Here is a 20826-nt window from a genome sequence, read left to right as displayed (position 1 = left end):
CTCAGAAACTAAAAATGCAAACATAATTTCCATGTCACCCTGCATAAGACCCTCCACTTAATTCACTCCACAGAATGCTGACAGCACTTTTTCTAGCCTGTCCCCATCAAAGGAAGCCACTCACTATTCCCTTCCCCATGACCCTGGTAAGAATCGCTACTCGATGTAAAGACGTAAAGGAACTAAATCTAGAGTTTTTGATTTCTCCCTTCCTCACCTTTCCAATACTCCAAAGATATACTGCTAAATTTAGCATGCCCCCACCCTTCATCCTCTCTACCGCAAGGTGATGCACGACTGCATCTCATTATCACAGACATCACAAATTGGGCAGAACATCCTGCTGTCAATATAGTGGTATATACTGCATTAAAAAAACAAAAACAAACAAACAAACAAACAAAAAAACAACTCTCAATCTGCTCCATTATTTACATTTTCTGGTCATAGGAAACAAGTCTGACTTTTACCATACTAATGCCTGACAAGGAACAGCTTGGTTTTGGGGGGTTGTTCTTTGTTGAGTTTGTTAGTTTTTTGTTTTATTTTTTTCCTATTCTTGCATTTCTACAACTATGTTTTCACATATATACTCATATTATTTCCCAAAGATGGTTAAATAATTTAGCAGCACTCGGGTTCTATTAAAATATACAATAATAAAAGGGATTTTTTGTCTCTTAGAGCCAAACTACATACTTGAAGCCATCCACTGTAGAAAACATTGTTTTATGCTACTCTTTCCCATTCTGTATTTCATATTTCCTATTCAGTGTTTGAAAAGGAAATACAATGGTTCCAGTGCATTCACACGCATAAAGCAACACACAAGGCTTCTGATTTGACATTATCACAGGTTATACAACTGGCTACAAATATGATCAAACTTTCACATGCACAAGTATTTGACTTCAGTGGCTACAACATAATCATCCCAGTCTAATCTCCTATTTTGTTATTATATTTTGAAGTCTTTCCTCTGTCTAGTTTTACATGCTTTAACACTCTGTTAGCTAGTTTTGTAAACAGCGGCTTTCTTGATGGTAGTTCATACTGAGAAGAAAGTAACAAAGAAAAAAGATGAGATTATTTTCTCCATTATTCAGCAGCAATACAGACTACATTATTATGATACACTTTGGTATGTCTGACTCTTCTCCTGCAGTGTACTTCTATCTAAGCTAAGTTACACAAAATATTTATTTCTCTGTAAACGTGAATATCCTCTAAAACATACGTGTCCATTTTTTATTTTTTTTTCTAATTATTATTATTATTTTTGCTACTTTTAAATGACACACATACAGTCTTGTAGAGGTATTTAGCAGTAATGAACATTACTGAACAAAAAACATTAGAACAAAAAAACAATAGCCCATGCAAATTGTCAGAAACACAATCCAGAATCCAAGTATGTTTACTGACTTCTTATAGGAATTGAAGTAAAAATCTGTGAGAGAAAAGGAGAAGAAAGAAAAAGAAAAGAATAAAAAGAAAAAAAAAAAAGAAAAGAAGGAAAAGAGGAAAAGGAAAAAAATAATGCAGTTTAGGTTCTTGTAAATCTATATATTGCCTGCAACATAGTTTGTAGGCTTACTAGGAGTTTATTGGACAGTTATAAAAGGCACTTCATGACTTAGTTTGTTGTTGTGAATTAAATTGAATTTACTTAGTACTATATCTTATTCTAATTGTCCATTTTCATCAATCTCGTTAAATAAAAACCTAGTGGCTACAAAAATAAAGTCGTCATTCTCCAGTATAAAGAGGTGGTTATTCCACAAAAGTAAGCTGATTATAATTACTTTTCTAAATCTTAGAATGCTACTCCTGACGGGTAATATTCCCATCTCCTTTCTCAGCAGACCTGATCAGTTATTTATTCCTTCAAGTTCTTCATCCTTAAGTCACTAAATATGTCCTATTGGCTTTTTGCACAAGAGAAAAAGGAGACAAGAGTGAGCACAGGGGGTTCAGTGCTTTCACCAAAGAGAGCCTCCATCATTTCTGAGGCCATAACAGAATTCTCAAAACTTGGAAATGGTGCTGGAGAACATTGACAGAACTCCACGTTTTCATTCTAAGAGTGTTATAGATAAAATGTAAAAGTAATCACATTTATAAATGGTCTAGGAATCTCAAAGTCTCTAGCCACTGCAGAGTGGCATGCACATCCAGTAAACAAGACAGCACTACAGCTTTATTGTGAAAAGAAAACTCTAGTGATGAAAGCTGGCTTTTTATAGGATGCATACAGGACTTTCCTTCATCTTAGCTCATCCAACAATTCCTTGTTGTCTATGCTACCTAAGCAGATAGCCAAGCTATCTCTTACTAAGTTGAAAGCATATAATAAAGTTCCTGCACTCTAGGAGAAGGAAAGACTATACTGTCTTTCCAGTCAGTAATTTAGGATTCCAGGATTTCATAGTCAACACACTTAGAAAAGCCAAAGTATAGTTACACAGCTGACACACTTTAGACATATTGACCAATGTCTGTGCTTATCCTGCCAATGATTTATTCCCACTAAGTCATCAAATCTCTGTCTAAGTGACACAGCACTTCACTTCTGGTTATGGAATTTTCTTCTTTAAGTTGTAAGGGTACACATACAGGGTCTGCACTGTCCTACATAGCACAAGACAGTGAAGCAGCTACAGTATTCTTTGACTTGGCTTGCTAGCTACTTTGACAGACATAGCTTCATCATTATATATCAGCCCTGGCTTAATACCCAAGGTACTCAAAAATATTCCCCCAATCTCACTGAAAATAATTTTAAGATTATTGAGAAAAACTCAGCAGCTAACTTGTCTGTCCTGTATAAACCACTTGATAGCACTAACATTGAGATGGAATAGACATTTCTAAACTGGGCTTGGCTTACAGGTATATACATATACTTTGGCAACTCTCAAAAGTTGAGCTTTCTCCTTGGTATCCAAAGTTTGTCTTAGTAGAGTCTTTCCTCCCAGATAAGATGATAAGAGTTTGGGCTGATCACTGAATTAAATATATAGTGATCATTAGCTTTTACTTTATTTTTTGCTCTAGAGATCTCTAACATTCACAAAAGTCACACATAATACTTCTCAGAGATATCAGAACATGCCAAAACATGTTTTCTTGAAAACTGAATTAGATATGCCTGGGACTAATTTCAAGAATGTGTCCTTCTGTCTGTGCTTGGAAATCAAAATTCCTGTGGCAGTGGGCACAACATAAAGACTTTTGGAACTTGAACTTCTGCCATTCCAGACAAGCAGCCATATGGTGATGCAAAAACACATAAATTAAATGTTTCAGGTTAAGATTCTGTCTGTATCAATTAATCACTTGAATGGCATCTAAAATTTGGCACAGACCTAAACAGAAACATCATATAAGTAAGATCATTTCACTTTGTAGGCCACCCCAGATTTTCCAGTGGCCGAGTGTCTCTACATTCTAATTCACATGAGTCTGCAATAGAAAATATGCTTGGACCATTTGCTTGCTGCAGTCTACCAAAATGTGAAAAAAATGTGCTCACACACACACACTAATAATTTAAATCTATCTACTTTGATTTTCCTGTTTTGTTGATTTTGCTTTTGTTTGTTTGCTTTTCCAAACAGCTGTTTATAAACTCAAAAGCTATTTTAACGCAATTATATTTCGTGAAAATAGGATTTTCATTCACTGCAAATACAAAAAATGTAACGTTATAAAAGAGAAACTCATTCACAGTGAAAAATATTCTGCAAGTGTTACTTTCTCTACACAGAAAACAATTAACACGAGAACCCATGCACATCATCAAATATGTAAATTGACATTTTCTACTTGACATCAGATTCTTACAATATTAATTCTTGCAAAAGCTACTTTCTTTTTTTTCAAGAAGTTTCATACAATGTTATGTGATCTCATTTACCTTAAAAAGAAATGTCTGCTTTTATAACGAAAAGAAAAAAAAGAAAAAAAAAAAAGAAAAAAAAAAAAAAGAAAAAAAAAAAAAGAAAAAAAAAAAAAAAAAAAAAGGGAGAGAGAGAGAAATACATTAAGTGACTGTAGAAGCAAACCAACTCAACTGGGGCACCACGACCAAAGCAAGCCCTGTAATAGTATAATGACCTTTAATGAGTGTCTGGGGAAACAATACAGTCCTAGCATAAAAGACAAAGGGCAAAAACCATCATGGCTCCACTGACACTAATTTAAAATGATTTTCAGAACAACTAAAGAATGTAAGAGAGGTAATCTGATCCACCAATCTGACCTCACTTTGATTCTGGGGCCATGCTGCTGCCATTTCTAATTGTCAAACACTCTACATTTCACATCTGTTCATATTTAATGAAAAGCTGACTCTCACCACCATTCTTTCAGTTAACTAGTCAAGATGGGCATCATACAATCCCAGTGTACTGCAAAGAAAACACAGTGATTTCTGTTGAAGCCATGGCAGTGAAATTTTGCATGTGCATATATACTTTTTAATTGGAAAAGAAAGGCTTCTGCTGGTTTATAAAGAGCATTAATTGGTATTGATTTTTGTACTTATTATTACCAGTCGAGGGTGGCTAGTCTCAAAAGAGGAAGAGTGACTTCTCTTCTGATTTGATGGAGTGATGAGGGGGGGGAAAAGGCCCATGAAAGATAGGATGGTAAAAATCCTCAAAGTTGCCAATACCATTTATCCTTCAAAATATTACATAGATTTAGCTTGTTTTCCAACAGCACTGGTTTTGGTGGCAATAATACCATGCAGTAGAGGGTTTTGGCAATGCAATCAAACTTTACTTTTACTGCCTTAAGTGAATTCAAAAGTCATGTTAAACCAACAAATTATGTTTGTTTGTTTGTTGTTTTGTTTTTGTTTTGTTTTGTTTTGTTTTTCCACGTTGAAAGTCAGTACTAATGTCAGAAATTTCACTTATCTGTAGGGGACTTACTCATTTATCCCCATCTGGTTGCTGTTAACACTCATGCTGGGACCCAACCACTTAATCTCTGTACTAGTCTGTATTAATGCAAACAACACCAGACACTGTTACAGAGGCTGTTAGGTCATAGAAGTAACACTGCCTGCAGTAACTCTCAGTCCAGGAAAGTTTCACAGTCACTGTTCTTAATAAACAAGTATGATTTGCTGTATTTTTCTCTAATACAGGTCACTCTAAATAATAAAAACCCCTGTAATTTAGAATAATAATTACAAATGGCTCTTCTTTTAGAGAATTGCAATCAAGTAGATAAAAATGACATTCACGGTGCTTGTACACATAAACAAAGAAGATTTCTGCCAAAATCCCTATGAAATTCTATTAGAATTGATTTAATTGACATAGTCTTCAGACAAAAAAAAATGATAACAAAGATCATAGTATTGGTATATACACCACAGCTGTGTCTGGAAAAATTGTACAAATCTCAGAGTAGCTACAGCAATGTCATTCACCACATGGGCTACACATTGCAACAAAATGAAGGCATTAAATGCAACCAGGTGCATCTACTAACTACATAATGTTATTAATAGTGGAATGTGTTTTTACTTGTAATGACTTGTAATGTAAAGTGGACATGCTTTCTCATCCAAACTCCTAGAATTTCTTCATAACTTGTCAGTTTTACTTTGCATTTGGTTAGAGGAAGGACAACACACCCATCCCAAGATATAGTTCTGCCTGTAATAGATGTCTGAAGAGGACAGGAGAGTGAGAAAAGTCACTGTTCAACAATCTTTCTCAATAGTTGACATCACACAGATAAAGGAAGCTCTAGAATCCCTATGGCTTACCCGAAGAATTAATGGCTACACAGGGTTCTAATTTTTCTCTCTTCTCCCCCTCTAACTTTAGTATTTCAAAAGAGCTTTTGGAGCATATTCCAGAATGGTACTGTCCTGCAGGACAGATTTTGCAGCTAATTTCAGACAGTTTGCATTACAAAGTTTCCATCAGGTGAGTCCTGAAAAAAACCACCACAAAATGTAAATCCATTTTATTAAGGCATCTGCAGTGTCAGTATTAGATGGAAGGTCCTGCCTTATAATCACAAAGGGCTAAAAACTTAATTAAAGCTAATGGTAGTAGTCTAAACTAGAATGTCAGCTACTACAGCTAAACAGTTAAGTTGTATCCTGTACATTTATTCACTGCCTACTGTATACTGCTATGCTGATTGTACTACTGTGTTCGCCGACTTAGCACCAGTCACAGATTTAGACACAGACCTGTTCCTCCAATAATGCACATATTGGTTAATAATTAAAATTTATATTGTACGAATTAAATAAAAAGATGTCACCAAACCACTACAAAGGTCCTGCAAGCTATTGCAAGAGCATGCTTCATAAAGAGCACAAAAAGCAAAATAACAAATTACATTTTTTATATTAAAAATAAATAGAAACAGAAATACAAATACAGAGCTGCATTAAAATTTGGTTTTAAATTTTTAAAAAAGCATCAGCCCAGTAAGACTCACAGAACTACAATGTACGACACAAGACGGGGATGATACCACAGACACCACAGACATGGAACAGCATGTGTTGGTGTTAAAACTTACAGGCACGTAAACTGGTGGAGCAATCATTAACAGAGACAGAAGAAAGTGGGAAGGCTCTCTCAAGGGTGTCCATGTTACTATGTACACTGCCTGACATGCAAGAGCAGTCACGCTCAGAGCGTCCGCAATCAAAACAACATGCCAGTTTCATTCTCTTGTAGATGGACATCTTGGCTATAACCATGTGTTGGATGGGAGGAGAGGAAGAGCAGCAGGTTAATGGCAAGGTTATATATATATAACAAGGCAGCTGGAAGGTAATTTAAGGGATTTAATACAGGCCTTAGTTTATGTTAACAGTCTTGACCCAGTGGAAAAAAAAAAAAAATGCAATGAGATTATTGATAACACTTTGGCTGTACATTAAAAGTAGGAAAAAAGATAAATTGTTCTTTATTTCTCTTCAGTCTCATAGGGTGACCGCAGACAGAGGGAAGAATTACTGATTACAGTCGAGTGTTTGGATCAAAAAAAAAGCATAGTAAAAGCAGAAAATCCTAAGAATATATTCTTCCCTTGGCACAATTAATACTGCTAGGCTAAAATGAAACAAATATATAAAGTTGATGATTCATTAGATATTTTTGGCCAACTCTGCTTCAATTAGAAGTTGAAGAATTATATATATTATATATATATATGTGTATGTATATATATGAATATGCATGTATACACACACAAAAACATACATACACACACATATACATGTAAACACATACATACATATTTATACACATATATATTTATCTTCAAACATGTGCTAATAATTGATTTGCATTAATCTGCGCCAGGGAACTCCTTCATTGCAATAAATAACACATAATTGGAGAGTTAAAGATGTGCATAAAATTTTCTTAAAATTTGACTTCATTTACATTGCATCTTCAGGAATTCAAATTAACTCTTGACAGAATACCAAAATTTGCTGATATAAGTGACAATATATGCTTGACATTAAAATCAGTTCACAAATAAGGCATCACCAAAAGCACATAGATCATTGGTACACTGAAACATGCTGAACCAATCCAATCACTGGCACGTTTTCTGTTCCAATAGTTACTGAGTTTGTATAACTCAATAACATTGAAAGTTAGATTGAGAACCAAATAACTGGACATAGATTTAGGTACCAATTCCAAATGGATTTCCAGGTTGGAATACAAAATTTATGTCCTCTGGTCACAGAAAGGATATTCTCCTTATTATGTATTTCTAGAAATATACAGCATTCTGTTTTATAAAAATGCTGTCATGTAGTTATCTTCATACAAATGCATATGTTACCTCAGCCTCAAGTAAATTTATGTCTGAAGAACTGCAAAGGCCACTTAAATTGCTTCACATGTTGCACTGAACCAACACTTTTGGTGATGGTTTAGATTGAACTGACTAAAATTATGTTAAAAATAAATAAATAAACAAAAACAAAAACAGAGCACCAACAGGCAAAAACAAAACCTTACAAGCAAAGGTAGTAAAAAGGTAATGTTTCTCTGGCCTGTACCTTCAGTTGAAGATTGTATAATGGTAGCAATATTAGATTCTTACTATTTTCTTTTTCTTTTTTTTCTTTTTCCCAGTTTTTTAATGCTACAGTCACCAGGGAAGAGGGATTGTAATTGTTCAAATGGGTCAAGTCCTGTTCTAAGGCCTTGATGACTTGCCATACAGTATATTTTTCAAGCAAGGGTAACATTATGATTGTGGAAAACAGGCATTGAGGGAGATGAATGAGTGATCTCTTCAGCAGCGACTCCATTCCTCTAAAACTTTGCTCACATGACTACTGCCATGTTCTTTCAGCATCCTAGTAGAGTTATCTTAGAGCTGTTCAAAAAGTCATCATGCATCATCAGGCTTGTTCATTGCATGGTACATCATTTCTCAGAGCTTGGCTTTTAGTAAGAAGGTTTCCACTGCAGCTTTTGATGCATTCGCATTCAAACTACACAGAAAATTCAAAACAGCATTTGTTTCCCATAGTTTCCCTCTCTCTAAGTTTTCCCAACATATTCTTTAAAACTGAAAAGTTGGGCAGAGAAGAAATGTTACCAGAAATATGGGAGTGTTTTCATTATGCCTATTTTATTACTATTATTTTAAGGAAACAAAAGAAAAATAAAGATCATTTGAGAGACACTAACAGTAGGTGAGGGAAAAGGAATGTCCATTTTGTTTTAATTACAGCTGTTTTGAAAGACATTTTCTAATCAAATGCTGTAAGCAAAACACACTGACCAGATATTCTCAGCTGCTATGCTATTGGTTAGTAACAGTCCCTGGTTTTCATTTACTTGAATCCATAAGTTATCAACAGTCAATAATAGAAAAGGTCATATTTATAGAAAGTAAAAAAACAACCATCTTTAACAGCAAATGAGGTTGGGAAGGAAAACTTTTAGTACCATTTTCATCAGACTTAAACCAATGAAGTTGGAAATTTAAGCCCATCTGATCAATTGGGGAAGGAATCCACAGCACTTCTCAAAAGTAATACCCTTACAGGGACTGTTTTTAACTATTATCATCAGTTGTTCTGGAGATCATGCATCATTTTAATATTTCACATCATTAACATGCAGGAAACAGGCGTGGACCTGGAAATATAAGTAGCATATATGACTTGCCATAAGGCTTTCAACCAGTATATAAGCAACTGCATATCAGAGCAATACATTTTGTAAAGAAAACATGCTGTTACTCTTCATTCACTTTAAACAGTCGTTACATTCACACCATATACAATATTTATTTTCTTTTAAATAAAACAAAACATGGGTTATTATTAGGGATGAGTAGTGACAAGATCAAAGACAAGACAGAAATGATTTCAAATGGTTCAAGCCACACACATATCATTCCTAATAAACTTCCATAAAAATTAATGAAAAATGAGTACCATCAAAGAGACAGGGGGACCTTAAGAACAGCCTCCGGGTGTTAAATTCATTTGACACCTGTAGCACCTGCATAAGAATCATCTCATTTCTATTCATAGAAATGTTATGGAGATTGAATAGAACTGTTATGTGCAACTAGTAAAAATGTAAGTTGGGACATAAAGGAAATTACTTCCCTATTTCCAATTGAACAATAAATGGATAAAAAGAAAGAACTGATCCTTCTACTTAGTACTGATCACAATTCCCCAGCATATGTGAAAATATCATGGGAAGTAACCATGGACACAGAAATTAGACTACTTAAATGATTTACTGCCAAAACAAGGCTCATATGAATCAGAGTAATTTTCTGAGTTGTTAAGAGCAAAACGATAGCAAAAATTGTTAGTTATTTATAAAAATAAAGAAATAGTTTTTCAAGTATTTGTTGCTTTTTTTTTTTTTTTTTTTTTTTTTTTTTTTTTTTTTTTCTCAAAAGCTAATGTCCTTTCATTCCAATAAAGAAGAAATATGGCTTACATGTCTACACTTTTAGGAATATCTTGTTTTCCAATCTCAAAAACTCAGAAGAGCCTAGTCAACTTCTCTATATTGTCTGGGTCTGATGTGTAACTTAAGAGTTCACAAACAGTAGTGAGAAACATTTCCAGTTGCAAAAATAAGCAAAGGAAGCTGCAGATTATTGTCCTAGGATGTCAAGAAACAGCTCCTTTGTTAAAAATAATACTAAAATAAATAAATAAATAAAAATAAAGCAGAACAAAGTATCACCAAAATTTCACTTTTATCTTTGCTGGCTTTTGTTTGTTTTTGTACTGACTGTACAGGCTATCCAATTCTAATATTCCAGCCATCACTACAGCGATTTTCTTTGCGACCTCAATGGTACAAAAAGTAAATATACGAGGACATCTAGTGGTTCTCTATGAAACAACAGCTGGTTAAGAAGAATCAAATGGAGTTTTCTTGACCAGCAAATGGTTCAAAAACAGTTACACTACACTTAAGAATTGAAATGTATACACTGTCATTTCAATTCTGCAAGTTCTCATTATCCACACTAAGAGTAAAATAGCAGCAGCATTAAAGGAAGACCAGACTAATTTGACAACTTTTAAGGACGCTGTTTAGCATCAAAAGACAAATCTTTAAAGGACTTCCCTTAGCACAATCTCTTTTCTGAAAAAGACAGCAGCATTTCTTAAATTATTTTTCATGATTTATTTTCTCTTAACACAACAGGCCAAGCTATCTCTTCATTATTTAATTTTTACAGAACAACGTCAACACCACCAACTCAGCTTTTTCATCATCTTGCAATTCTTGCATGTTTTTTTGGTTTTTGTTGTTTGCTTTTTTTTTTTTTTTTTGCATTCAAAGGCAATTGGTCTGTTGCTTGCGTTAATGTGTCATTGTTCTTTCTCAAAACTGTAGAAACAGAGGACATTCTGCCCTCTTTAGTTGCTAGAAGTAATGTCATATTTATAGACCAACTCATTTTAATATTCAAATATCACTGTGAACTTGTCTTCATTATGTTAAAGTCTCTCAGATGCATTCCTGAGCAGACAGAAGCGTTGGCTTTAAAAATAAAAAAATAAAAATAAAATAAAATAAAATAAAAAAGGTATTTTATTTGTTTATTTCTATTTCTACTAATTTATGTGGTCCAGAAAGTGCTCAATACAGAAATGTATTTAAAATTAATAAATTGCCATAAGTAGATCCAAATATCCAAATTACTTCCAGTGTTTTGCCTTTACATCTATGGAATCATTGTTTCATTCATTCAAATAAATTAGTTTCTTTCTGGTTTGTACATTCCTATTCTGTTGTCCTGCCTTGACAATCTGTTTTTTTTTGTGTGTGTTCCCCAGCTTTCTGCTGCGTCATTCTACTGGCAGACAGTAACTCTCTCAAGAAATTTCTGTTCTGTGTATGAATAATTTCTACTACAGTGGGGGAAGGGGAAGATCTCATTTCTTTACTGTAGTAATAACATCAAAATAAAAAAGAACAAAGTAATGCTAACCATCACATAGGCCACCATAATTACAAGATGGCTGACACTATATCATGCAACTCCAGGAGTATCTAATTCTTCTGGATTCTTTGAAAGATCCTATGTTCTGTACAGCTGAGAGGTGAAAAAATATCACAGTCTGGATTCAGATCTGAAGTGTTATCAGAAAATAAATTCATAATGTCTGGTGAAATGGTGAAAAATCTCATAGCCTCACTTATTTAGATTAGATGCAGTTGTATGATGTAGCTGCCGGCCTCAATCTGATGCAGTAGTGAATGCTTTATTGCACCTATGAAATACTTGATCCCTGCTGTCTGAAAGAACAAACCCTATAATCCTAACAATGCCATATAACCAGTATATTTTTCACAGTGCTTGTCTTAACTCCTTCCATGTCCAAAATGCTGTGCTTATTTAAATTATCATGACTATATACACTAAAAGTGGCTAGTGAGAGCCTCCATGGATTCTGAGCACTTTGAAGTGGTCAGATTTCGACTGATGTGAAATGGTCTATAAACTTCATATTCTATATATAATAATAATGTAAAATTTTACAGCTTAGGTCATGAAAAGACAATGTCACTCTACCCATGTAATTATTTTCATAACAAGCAAAACTGTGATAGGTGGGAAAAATGATCACTGTAGATTGTTTGCTATTGATGAAAGCTGCAACATAATATATTCAAAGTAAAACACATTTAATTCATTGTCTGACTTCCTCCCCAAAATATCTTATTTTTGATGGTGGGGAGAAAGGAGTTAAATAAGGACAGTAGAAGACTGTTGTTCTGTCCCTTGTGTTAACTATGCAATTCAAACCAAGTACAAAAAATCTTAACGTGGACCTGACAATGAATTTGGCTTAATGAGGCAAACAATGCTATAGTGCTAATTACCCCAGCCTAACCGATAACTCTGAAAACTCATGAGATATCTCTAGGATCATTTCTCAGAAATGTCACTGCCAAGCTCTCCCTTTCAAATAGGGATAAAAGTCAAAGTTGTGGGGAAAAAGGAGCAAAAAAGTGGAAGAGGGGAAAACTGCTGTATTTTCTTCAACGTCACCCTAATCTCCGTGGGTGGAAATGATGAGAAACTTGTGGGTATGACGCCACTGCTACATGCAACATAAATAAAGAAAATAACCAAAATACTGAACAAAAATACTCTCTGCTAGAGAAAGACAGGTTGGACCGCACTCTGGGCTACAGGGAACCCATTTTTACTCACAATAGATCACTATCAGTGTGCAGTTAAAATATAGTAGGGGTCGTGTTCCAAGGCAGCAAGAGGAAAAATAAATCAAAAGTTTGTCAATTATCATAGATTACAAGAAATTCTTTCAAACACATCAATGTACATATGATATGTCCTTTCTGGGGTTCAACCCCCATCGTTCACAGCAAGCACTGTCACTGGAAAAAATATATACAGAATTAGACCACAGTTGTTGTACGGAATGAAAGAAGCAGGAGGAGTAGGTCATCCAGTTCAGAGATTTCATGCCGTCCTGGCTGCATTTTATATAAATTTATACATGTATTTGGCCTTTTGCTGAAAAATCTACAGTTAAATGCCATAGGAATGAGATTAAAAGCATTCAAAAAATACGTTAACAATCTGTGAATTAAATTTTCCACGCAAACATTTATCTGGACATGACATCAGCATTCATATGTTATTCAGGGAGTGGGATAGGTAAGGAGAAAGAAGGGTAGCAGAAACTGCAAAAGGAAAGCAAGGTTACATTAATTATCTGTGGCCTCATGGAAATGTACTGAACTCCTCAGAATTATTAATATTAGGCCTAACAGGTTTGGACAAATAGCTATGTAGGTCAAACTCACGTTTAGACCCCAACAATATAAAAAGCTAATGTTCAGATAGTATCTAAAATGATGTGCAGCCTCAAATGCCTTACTGAAAATGTGGTCTTCCAGTATCACAGGAAGAAAGATTAATTAAAGCTACAATAAGTAAGATTTCAATTTAAAGGAGATGATCTTTCACATTCAATTCACCTGAAAGTGTCAGTATTTACTAGCAGCCCACTTCATTTCATCTTAAATGTTTCCCACATTCAGCTGTCTCTGCTATGTTACTCACTAATTAAAATATATATACTTATGTAGGACCAAATATTTCCATGTGATTATTCTTGTTATCTTTAAAAACCAACTTGTTAGCTTAACTGTTGATGGATCAGTTGACAGTTCCTAATTCAACAAAGTATTTCTTAGTGCATGTTTTGTTATGGTTAGCTTGCAGTTTAAGACCAAAAAGTTTTTGTAATTTACAGATAGATAATGCAATTAAGATTTTCAAAAGCGATAAGTGATTTGAAAACTAAAACTAAGGCATTTAATGTGAAGAATAGGTTGTACCTTAACACTTACCTTCTAAAACTATATACCCAGTCCCATAAAAGGGATCTTGAGACTGTCACTGGAATTAGTGATCCAAAATTACTAAATACTGTTGAATTGTTTTTAAAAAAATTTACCTTTTTTTCTTATTAACAGAACTTTAAAAACAAAGAAACTGCATTATTCCTAATAGTTGTGAACACTGTGTTAAGCAGAAACTGTATCCTATTATAGTGCCTCTAACCATATGCGTGTGCGGGGGGTGGGGGGTTGAGGGGAGAGGGCAGATGGGGAGAAAGGACAGACAATTAAAGGGAAAACCAATATTTTGCTGTCTTTTTGTTTTCTTTTTCATCCAACTGAGAGGATTCCCTCTTCAGTGCTTAGTTCTCACTGTAGCAGCTCTGACAGTCTCCTCCCTTAGCCTCACTAAATCCATCATTATGTTTCTACATCTGGACAGTATCTCTATTTATTGGACCGACTGTCCCTTTTGGGACATTCCACAGTGCTATATATAGAAGTTGTCACTTTCCATGGCCCTGTTGTTAGTAATGCATCCATTGTGATGGCAGGGTCACAGGATGCCACTTTTCCTCCCTGACTTCCTAGTACTAAGGCTACATTACTGTTCATGTTTTTCCCCTGTATACCATGAATTTCTGATTTCTACCTTCTTGCAACATGAAGGCATCTGAAACTTGCTTTTTACCAGAACTTGCTCAACAGTCTCATAGTTCTCATAGTTTAGTTCAGTAGTTACATGATGGAATATTATTCCCCAATATCTTCTTGTACAGAATCATATTTAGTAAGGAAAACAAAAGCTCTTTACAGAAAACTATTGGAATTACTGGATACCAGCCTGATATGAATGAGAGCAGAATTTCACTGTTAGCTCATTTTTAACTCAGAAACTTCCACAGCTATATATAGCTAGATGAACTGTTTAAGTATTCTAAGCTTTGGACCCTAATAGATTTTTTAAGGAAGAAACATGTGTAAGTGGTATGAAGTTTAATAAGAATAATTACAAAATGTAAATTGAACTTATGTTCAATTATGTTCAACTTATGCTGTGAATTTATTTTTTAACTTTTCTGCATCATTGTGTGAAACGTGTAACTGAGTGTACAGTTATTCTTCAAGACTAAACAGTTAATAGGAAGGAGAAGGGAGTGATAGAAATTTTACTTACGCCGTTTGCAGCCACACTTTTTTATCCTTTTGGGATCTGTGATGTCATCATGGCAGGCCTTGCAGTAAAAAAATGCCCTGAAGAGACAGAATGGAAAAACTGACACATTCCTTAATCCATACAAATGAAATTAGTCCCACATTTTTTTTATTGCGGTATGAAATTAATGAAACATGCTAGTGCTAATTTCCTTTAATCTTTGAAAGCGTCTAGATATTTAAAGTAAGAAATATTTGCTTCAAGATCATGAAATCCAAAAATAAGACTCCACATTAGTGTTTTTTTTAATATACTTGAAAAGTAATTGGGGAAAGGGATGATAATTATGACAGTTTATCTTTGCAGCTGTCTTTCATCTTAGAAAAATGGAGCATCCAGTGAGTTTCACCAAGAATGTGTGTATGTATATATATATATATATATATGATAAGAACAGAGACTTCATTAAATATGTATATAATTGTATAATTTTATATACATATACAATTATATATAAAAACAATTATATTATAATATAATATATGTTATATACCAGATATACCAGATATTTTCTTTTGAAAACACCATCTAGCACCCTGGGCCAGTTTTTCAGCCAAGTCACAAGTTGGACATCATCTTAAGATATAATGAAATTGTAAAGTGATCAATGTGACAGTATGTCAGATGTACAATTTATCCCCCTCCAACATCACCCCCCAAAAAAAAGAGAAAACCTACAAAAAATTAGTGAGTTTCTATAGTAATATATAAATGAAAGAGCAGATACAGTCTTGCTTCAGATTAATTTTTGTCTTTCATATTTGGTGTTAGAGCAAAATCACACCAGTTTTGAACAGTTAAGGAATCAACACTTCTAAGAAAAGCATGTAATTAATACATTGAACCATCTAGGTTACTATGTACTATTCTTGTTTATTAATATCTACTATTATATCAAAATGCTCACCAACAGCTGAAACACAAAGAGAACTAGGATAAACAGCCAAGAGTAAACATCTGACTTTGCATACATATCAAACTAAAATTCCAGCTTAATAAGTATGTATCCAAATGCTCTCAGATGTGTCTGTCAATTCAACATGCTGCATAAAGCTACTGTGATTCATTTCACAAGTATCACATAGCTGGTCTCTAGCAGAACTCTTACAGTTTACCAGTATTTCCACTAGCATAATTAAGTAAACATAGTTTTTAAACTTCTGAAATGTCCTGATACATATACTTATCAGGATCTGTTAGCTTCATACCTGTCTTTCCTAACCTTCTCCCTTTGCATGCATCTTAATACAAATTCACTGAAGGAACAAAGCTATCACTCTACACCTGAAATTTAGCATTATCATATTTAAAAAATCGATGATAATTTGAATTTCAGGCATTTTTCATCACATTACACTTATTATCCTTTTCACTTTCTTTCCTTCTCAAAGACCTCAACCTTAGAATATTTTAACTGTCTGATTCACAGCTCAAAAGAGTGAAATCAACACTTTTCATAATCGGTTTTGTTAGCTGAAGCATATCTGATAATGACTTGCTTTGCATAGAACAGCTACAGAACATGCAAGGAAGGGAGTATAGGTCTAAACAGAGCTTTGTGCAAAAAGTCAGGCAGAACTGGGAATTCAATTTCAGTTTTTTATTAGATAAATCATGATAGACGAATGATGGACAAATTATTTCTGAACTCATTACTAGCAGTCAACTGGTCAAATACATGATATGTCAGGTAATTTATGAGTCTGAAATAATTTTATAGGAGATTGTAAAAAGCCCTATAAACTCAAAAAACCTACCAACTCATCAGAGGAGTGTGAAGACTGTATTTAAATAGATAAAAGCAAAAGAGAAAAAAACAAAAATGTATGCTGAAAGGCAGTGTATCTGATACAACACTGGTTGCAAATACTCTGTGTAGTGAGGCCCTTACAGAGGGATCTGGACAAACTGGATAGCTGGGCTGAAGCCAATGGGATGAGGTTCAAAAAGACCAAAATCCAGGTCCTGCACTTCGGCCACAACAACCCCAGGCAACACTACAGGCTTAGGGCAAAGTGGCTGGAGGACTGCATAGAGGAAATGGACCTGGGGGTATTGACTGATGCTCATCTGAACATAAGCCAGCAGTGTGTCCAGGTGGCCAAGAAGGCCAGTGGCATCCTGGCTTGCATCAGAAACAGTGCTGCTAGCAGGAACAGGGAAGTGATTGTTCCCCTCAGTACTGGTGAAGCTGCACCTTGAGTACTGTGTCCAGTTTTGGGCCCCTCACTGCAAGAAAGACATTGATGCCCTGGAGTATGTGCAGAGAAGGGGTCTGGAGCACAGGCCTTATGAGGAGCAGCTGAAGGAGCTGGGATTGTTCAGTCTGGAGAAGAGGAGGCTCAGTGGAGACCACATTGTTCTCTGTAACTACCTGAATGGAGGTAGTAGTGAGCTGGGGGTCTGCCTCTTCTCTCGTGTAACTCATGATAGGACTAGGGGGAATGGTTTCAAGCTGTGCCAGGGGAGCTTCAGGCTGGACGTTAAATTACTACTTCTCTGAAAGAGTGGTTAGGCAGTGGAATGGGCTGCTCTGGGGGGTGGTGGAGTCACCAACCCTGGAGGTGTTCAAGGAACGTCTGGACATTGTGTTGAGGGACATGGTTTAGTGAGAACTATTGGTGATGGGTAGATGGTTGGACTAGGTGATCCTATGGGTCTTTTACAACATTGGTGATTCTATGATTCTACAATTCTATAAAGTCAGTGCTAGAAATATGATAGAGGTATTACTGTGTTCTTCTTTGTGCTTTGACTAAACAAAAAATATATTGTTTAAAAATATATATATATCTTTCAAATTCTTGGCAATTTCATTATTTTGATGTTTTGACATTCCTTATATAATTGTCACAAAAATTCATTACTTAAAACTACTTTTCACATAAGTTTAGGACTAAGTAAATGTCATCATTTAAATATTTTTATTATTGTCATTTTTAATTCAAGGGACATTAAGAAATTATTTATTTTAAACAATACTTTCTCATATTGCAATTTTATTCCCATTTTATACTCTAACAAACCAGAATAAATATGCTTGGCACTAAATACAAAAACCATAAAACTCTCATAAATCTAATGCAACTACAGCACATCTAACTACTGTGAATAGTGAAGTTGTTCTTAATGGTTGGAATGTATTTCAAATAGTTTTATTTGTCTTTATTATTATGAGAACACAGACTATATAGACTTGGTAGAGAAAAATCGTAAGATCATAAATATTAATCTGCTAATGCAATTAGCAAATAAATACAGTAGTTTGATCAAATCAAGTATTAAAATAACCTCTTATTTTCTTTACATACTTGTAAAACTATTTTATCTCCTAGACATTTGAAACTACAGTTAAGAAAATGATATGAACGATCTGAAGGAAAGGTAATTTCATTAATTCACCAGCTCAATTTTCCATGAATACTGCTCAACAGATAACAGTGGAAATCAGTTCACATATTTACACATGAAGGAAAACTAAGCAAATAAAAAAATAAATACAGTATGTGTAAATTTCAAGCTAGAAATATAATTACCTTTTTACTTCTTTGGCATCACTTGCAATGAAGAATCCTAAGGTACCTTCTTGAATCTTGACATGGTTTCCAGGATTGATTAATATACTGCATAATGAAACAAAAACAATCAAACAAACAAACAAAAAATTAATTACTTTTAACATAATGTTCAAAACTAGCTTTATTTTATTCTACTATAGGGGACCCACTAGTTATGAAAGGCTGCCAGGAAATTTTAAGCCATTTTTCCTTGAAATTTCCAATCAAATGACAGTTTTCACATGCCATCATTTTTTACAAAAACTGTACTTTGAGACATTCACATGCCTTCTCCCAAAATCACATTAAGTGTTTATGTATTTTTATGTTTTTGCATTAAGTGTGAATTATACAAAATAACAAAGCCTCTCAGAAACATAGTGTGAAGCTGAGTTTTTAGATCACTTGCTCTGTCACGCAAAGTGGTGAACAATTCAAGATATGGTGAAAAGAACCAACAACCACTGCTCACTAACAATACAAAAGGCACTCATGAAGGTAAACCCTTTTATGCAAATTTTTGCCAATTTCTAGTGATATGGAATGTTAATGGGACCCCTATCTGGACATACAATGTTATTGTTTAAAATAATAAATACACACATACACTCAAGGGGAATGGTACAAGACAACCAGTCACGATAGCTGAAAAAACATAAAATGAGTTTTAAAAAATTTTAAACACTGCTATGTAGGCATGGAAGAACAAAAATAACCCAACCACATTGACAAAATAGCCTCAACTAAGTACGAAGAAAGAAATTATGAACTGCTATCAAGAAGTGAGATATTCTATATCTCTTTATGAATTACTTTTAATTTCATGAATATTTAACTCTAGTTATTAAGGTAATTTGCAAAGTACAAAGCTATATATCCATACTCACAGAGAGAGATATTTTCCAATTACTTCTACTATTGTGTAATGTAACTAAACTTTTAACTTGATAAAATTTAAAGCAGCTTGTCAAAAGTTCTCTTTTTGTATTTATTTAAACTTGGTCTTTGAAAACCAGTCTACAAATGGCATGCACATACAATCTAAAGTAAATAATGACTACCAGCAATTTAAATACTGGCATAAGAATACACACACAAAATTAGATAAAGTGCATATTCAAACACATACACTTTGCTAAAATGTAAAGGCCAAATATCTCTGAAGCCACTGCTAGGAAGAAAAATGGATCTCATTTCTCATATTCTGGATGGTATTTATCACCTATCTATTAGTAATAAGTTAGTGTGACAAATAGTGTACTTGAAAGCTTTATATAAGCACATGGCTACACGTGAGTATCCATGTAAAAATGCCCTGTTAAAAGAATAATCCGGCTGCAAAATAAAGCACTTAAGAATTAAAAGGTTGCTTATGCAGCCATAATTTAGTGTATACTATGTAGTCATCATGATACAATTCTTAACTTAATATCCACAAGCTACTTTTTTTCGCACAGTCTGAGACTACATTCAAGAGTGTGTTACTGGCAATATTCTAGAAATGGATTTGAGTCATTTATTTTTCTTTAAACTCAGCATCATTTTTAATGTGTGATTTTTTCAGCAGTTTTCATCACAATGGCATGCAATTAGTTTACAGATACATAATTTATTTTACAAGAATATGAAGAGAGGGTTGCTCCATTTTACAGATGAGTTACTAATGACTCAATTGAGTCACTATGAGGTAAAATATTTATTTATTTAGGATGCCTACAACTTGTTTTTATTACTGTTTATCATTGTATCTCTCTTTATATAGTTTCTTGGGATTTCTGCTGCAAGTAGAAATGCTCAGCAATTGCTTCCCAAAGTAAGCAGAGATCATCTGTAAAAAGTTTCATTTAAAATGTGTTCACTGTCACACAGGTTTCCTGTGAACAGAACAAAAACCAGTTCTCAAAAGAAGTCTTTACCCAGACATCCTTCCTCTTTCTTCATTCACAGTTTCAAACTTTGGAATTGTTTAAAAGGAGAGAACTAAAGAAAAATTGAATGCAGCACCACAGAAAGCAGCTCCTCAGCACATTTCAGTAGTATTGCAAAAAATAAAATTTGATAATTTAAATGATGCCTACAGTATAATGCACACAGGTAAGTGGATATGCATTAAGACTTCACATCTGAAGTTCACATCTTTTTGATTTCTTAGTTTATTGGGCTTACT

The 20826-nt window shown here is 34.2% G+C and overlaps 1 protein-coding gene across 40 annotated transcripts in view; it reads right to left on the bottom strand.

Moving 5' to 3' along the window:
* KCNMA1 (potassium calcium-activated channel subfamily M alpha 1) overlaps positions 1-20826 on the bottom strand; it is a 403732-nt gene that overhangs the window by 77968 nt on the left and 304938 nt on the right. For 24 of the 40 annotated variants that reach the window (XM_072340339.1, XM_072340340.1, XM_072340330.1 and 21 more), the window contains 3 exons: positions 18639-18725; positions 15064-15140; positions 6562-6735 (listed from right to left, as the gene is read on the bottom strand). In XM_072340339.1, the coding sequence (XP_072196440.1) occupies positions 6562-6735; positions 15064-15140; positions 18639-18725 (338 nt within the window). The remainder of the gene's footprint in view (positions 1-6561; positions 6736-15063; positions 15141-18638; positions 18726-20826) is intronic. The other 16 variants (XM_072340343.1, XM_072340360.1, XM_072340349.1 and 13 more) reach the window with 1 other exon arrangement.

This window comes from Excalfactoria chinensis, chromosome 6 (assembly GCF_039878825.1).
Source record: "Excalfactoria chinensis isolate bCotChi1 chromosome 6, bCotChi1.hap2, whole genome shotgun sequence".
In the NCBI taxonomy this organism is placed as follows: Eukaryota; Metazoa; Chordata; class Aves; order Galliformes; family Phasianidae; genus Excalfactoria; species Excalfactoria chinensis.
Note: the sequence above shows the minus strand (reverse complement) of the source record. Positions and strands in the feature narration are given on the sequence as shown.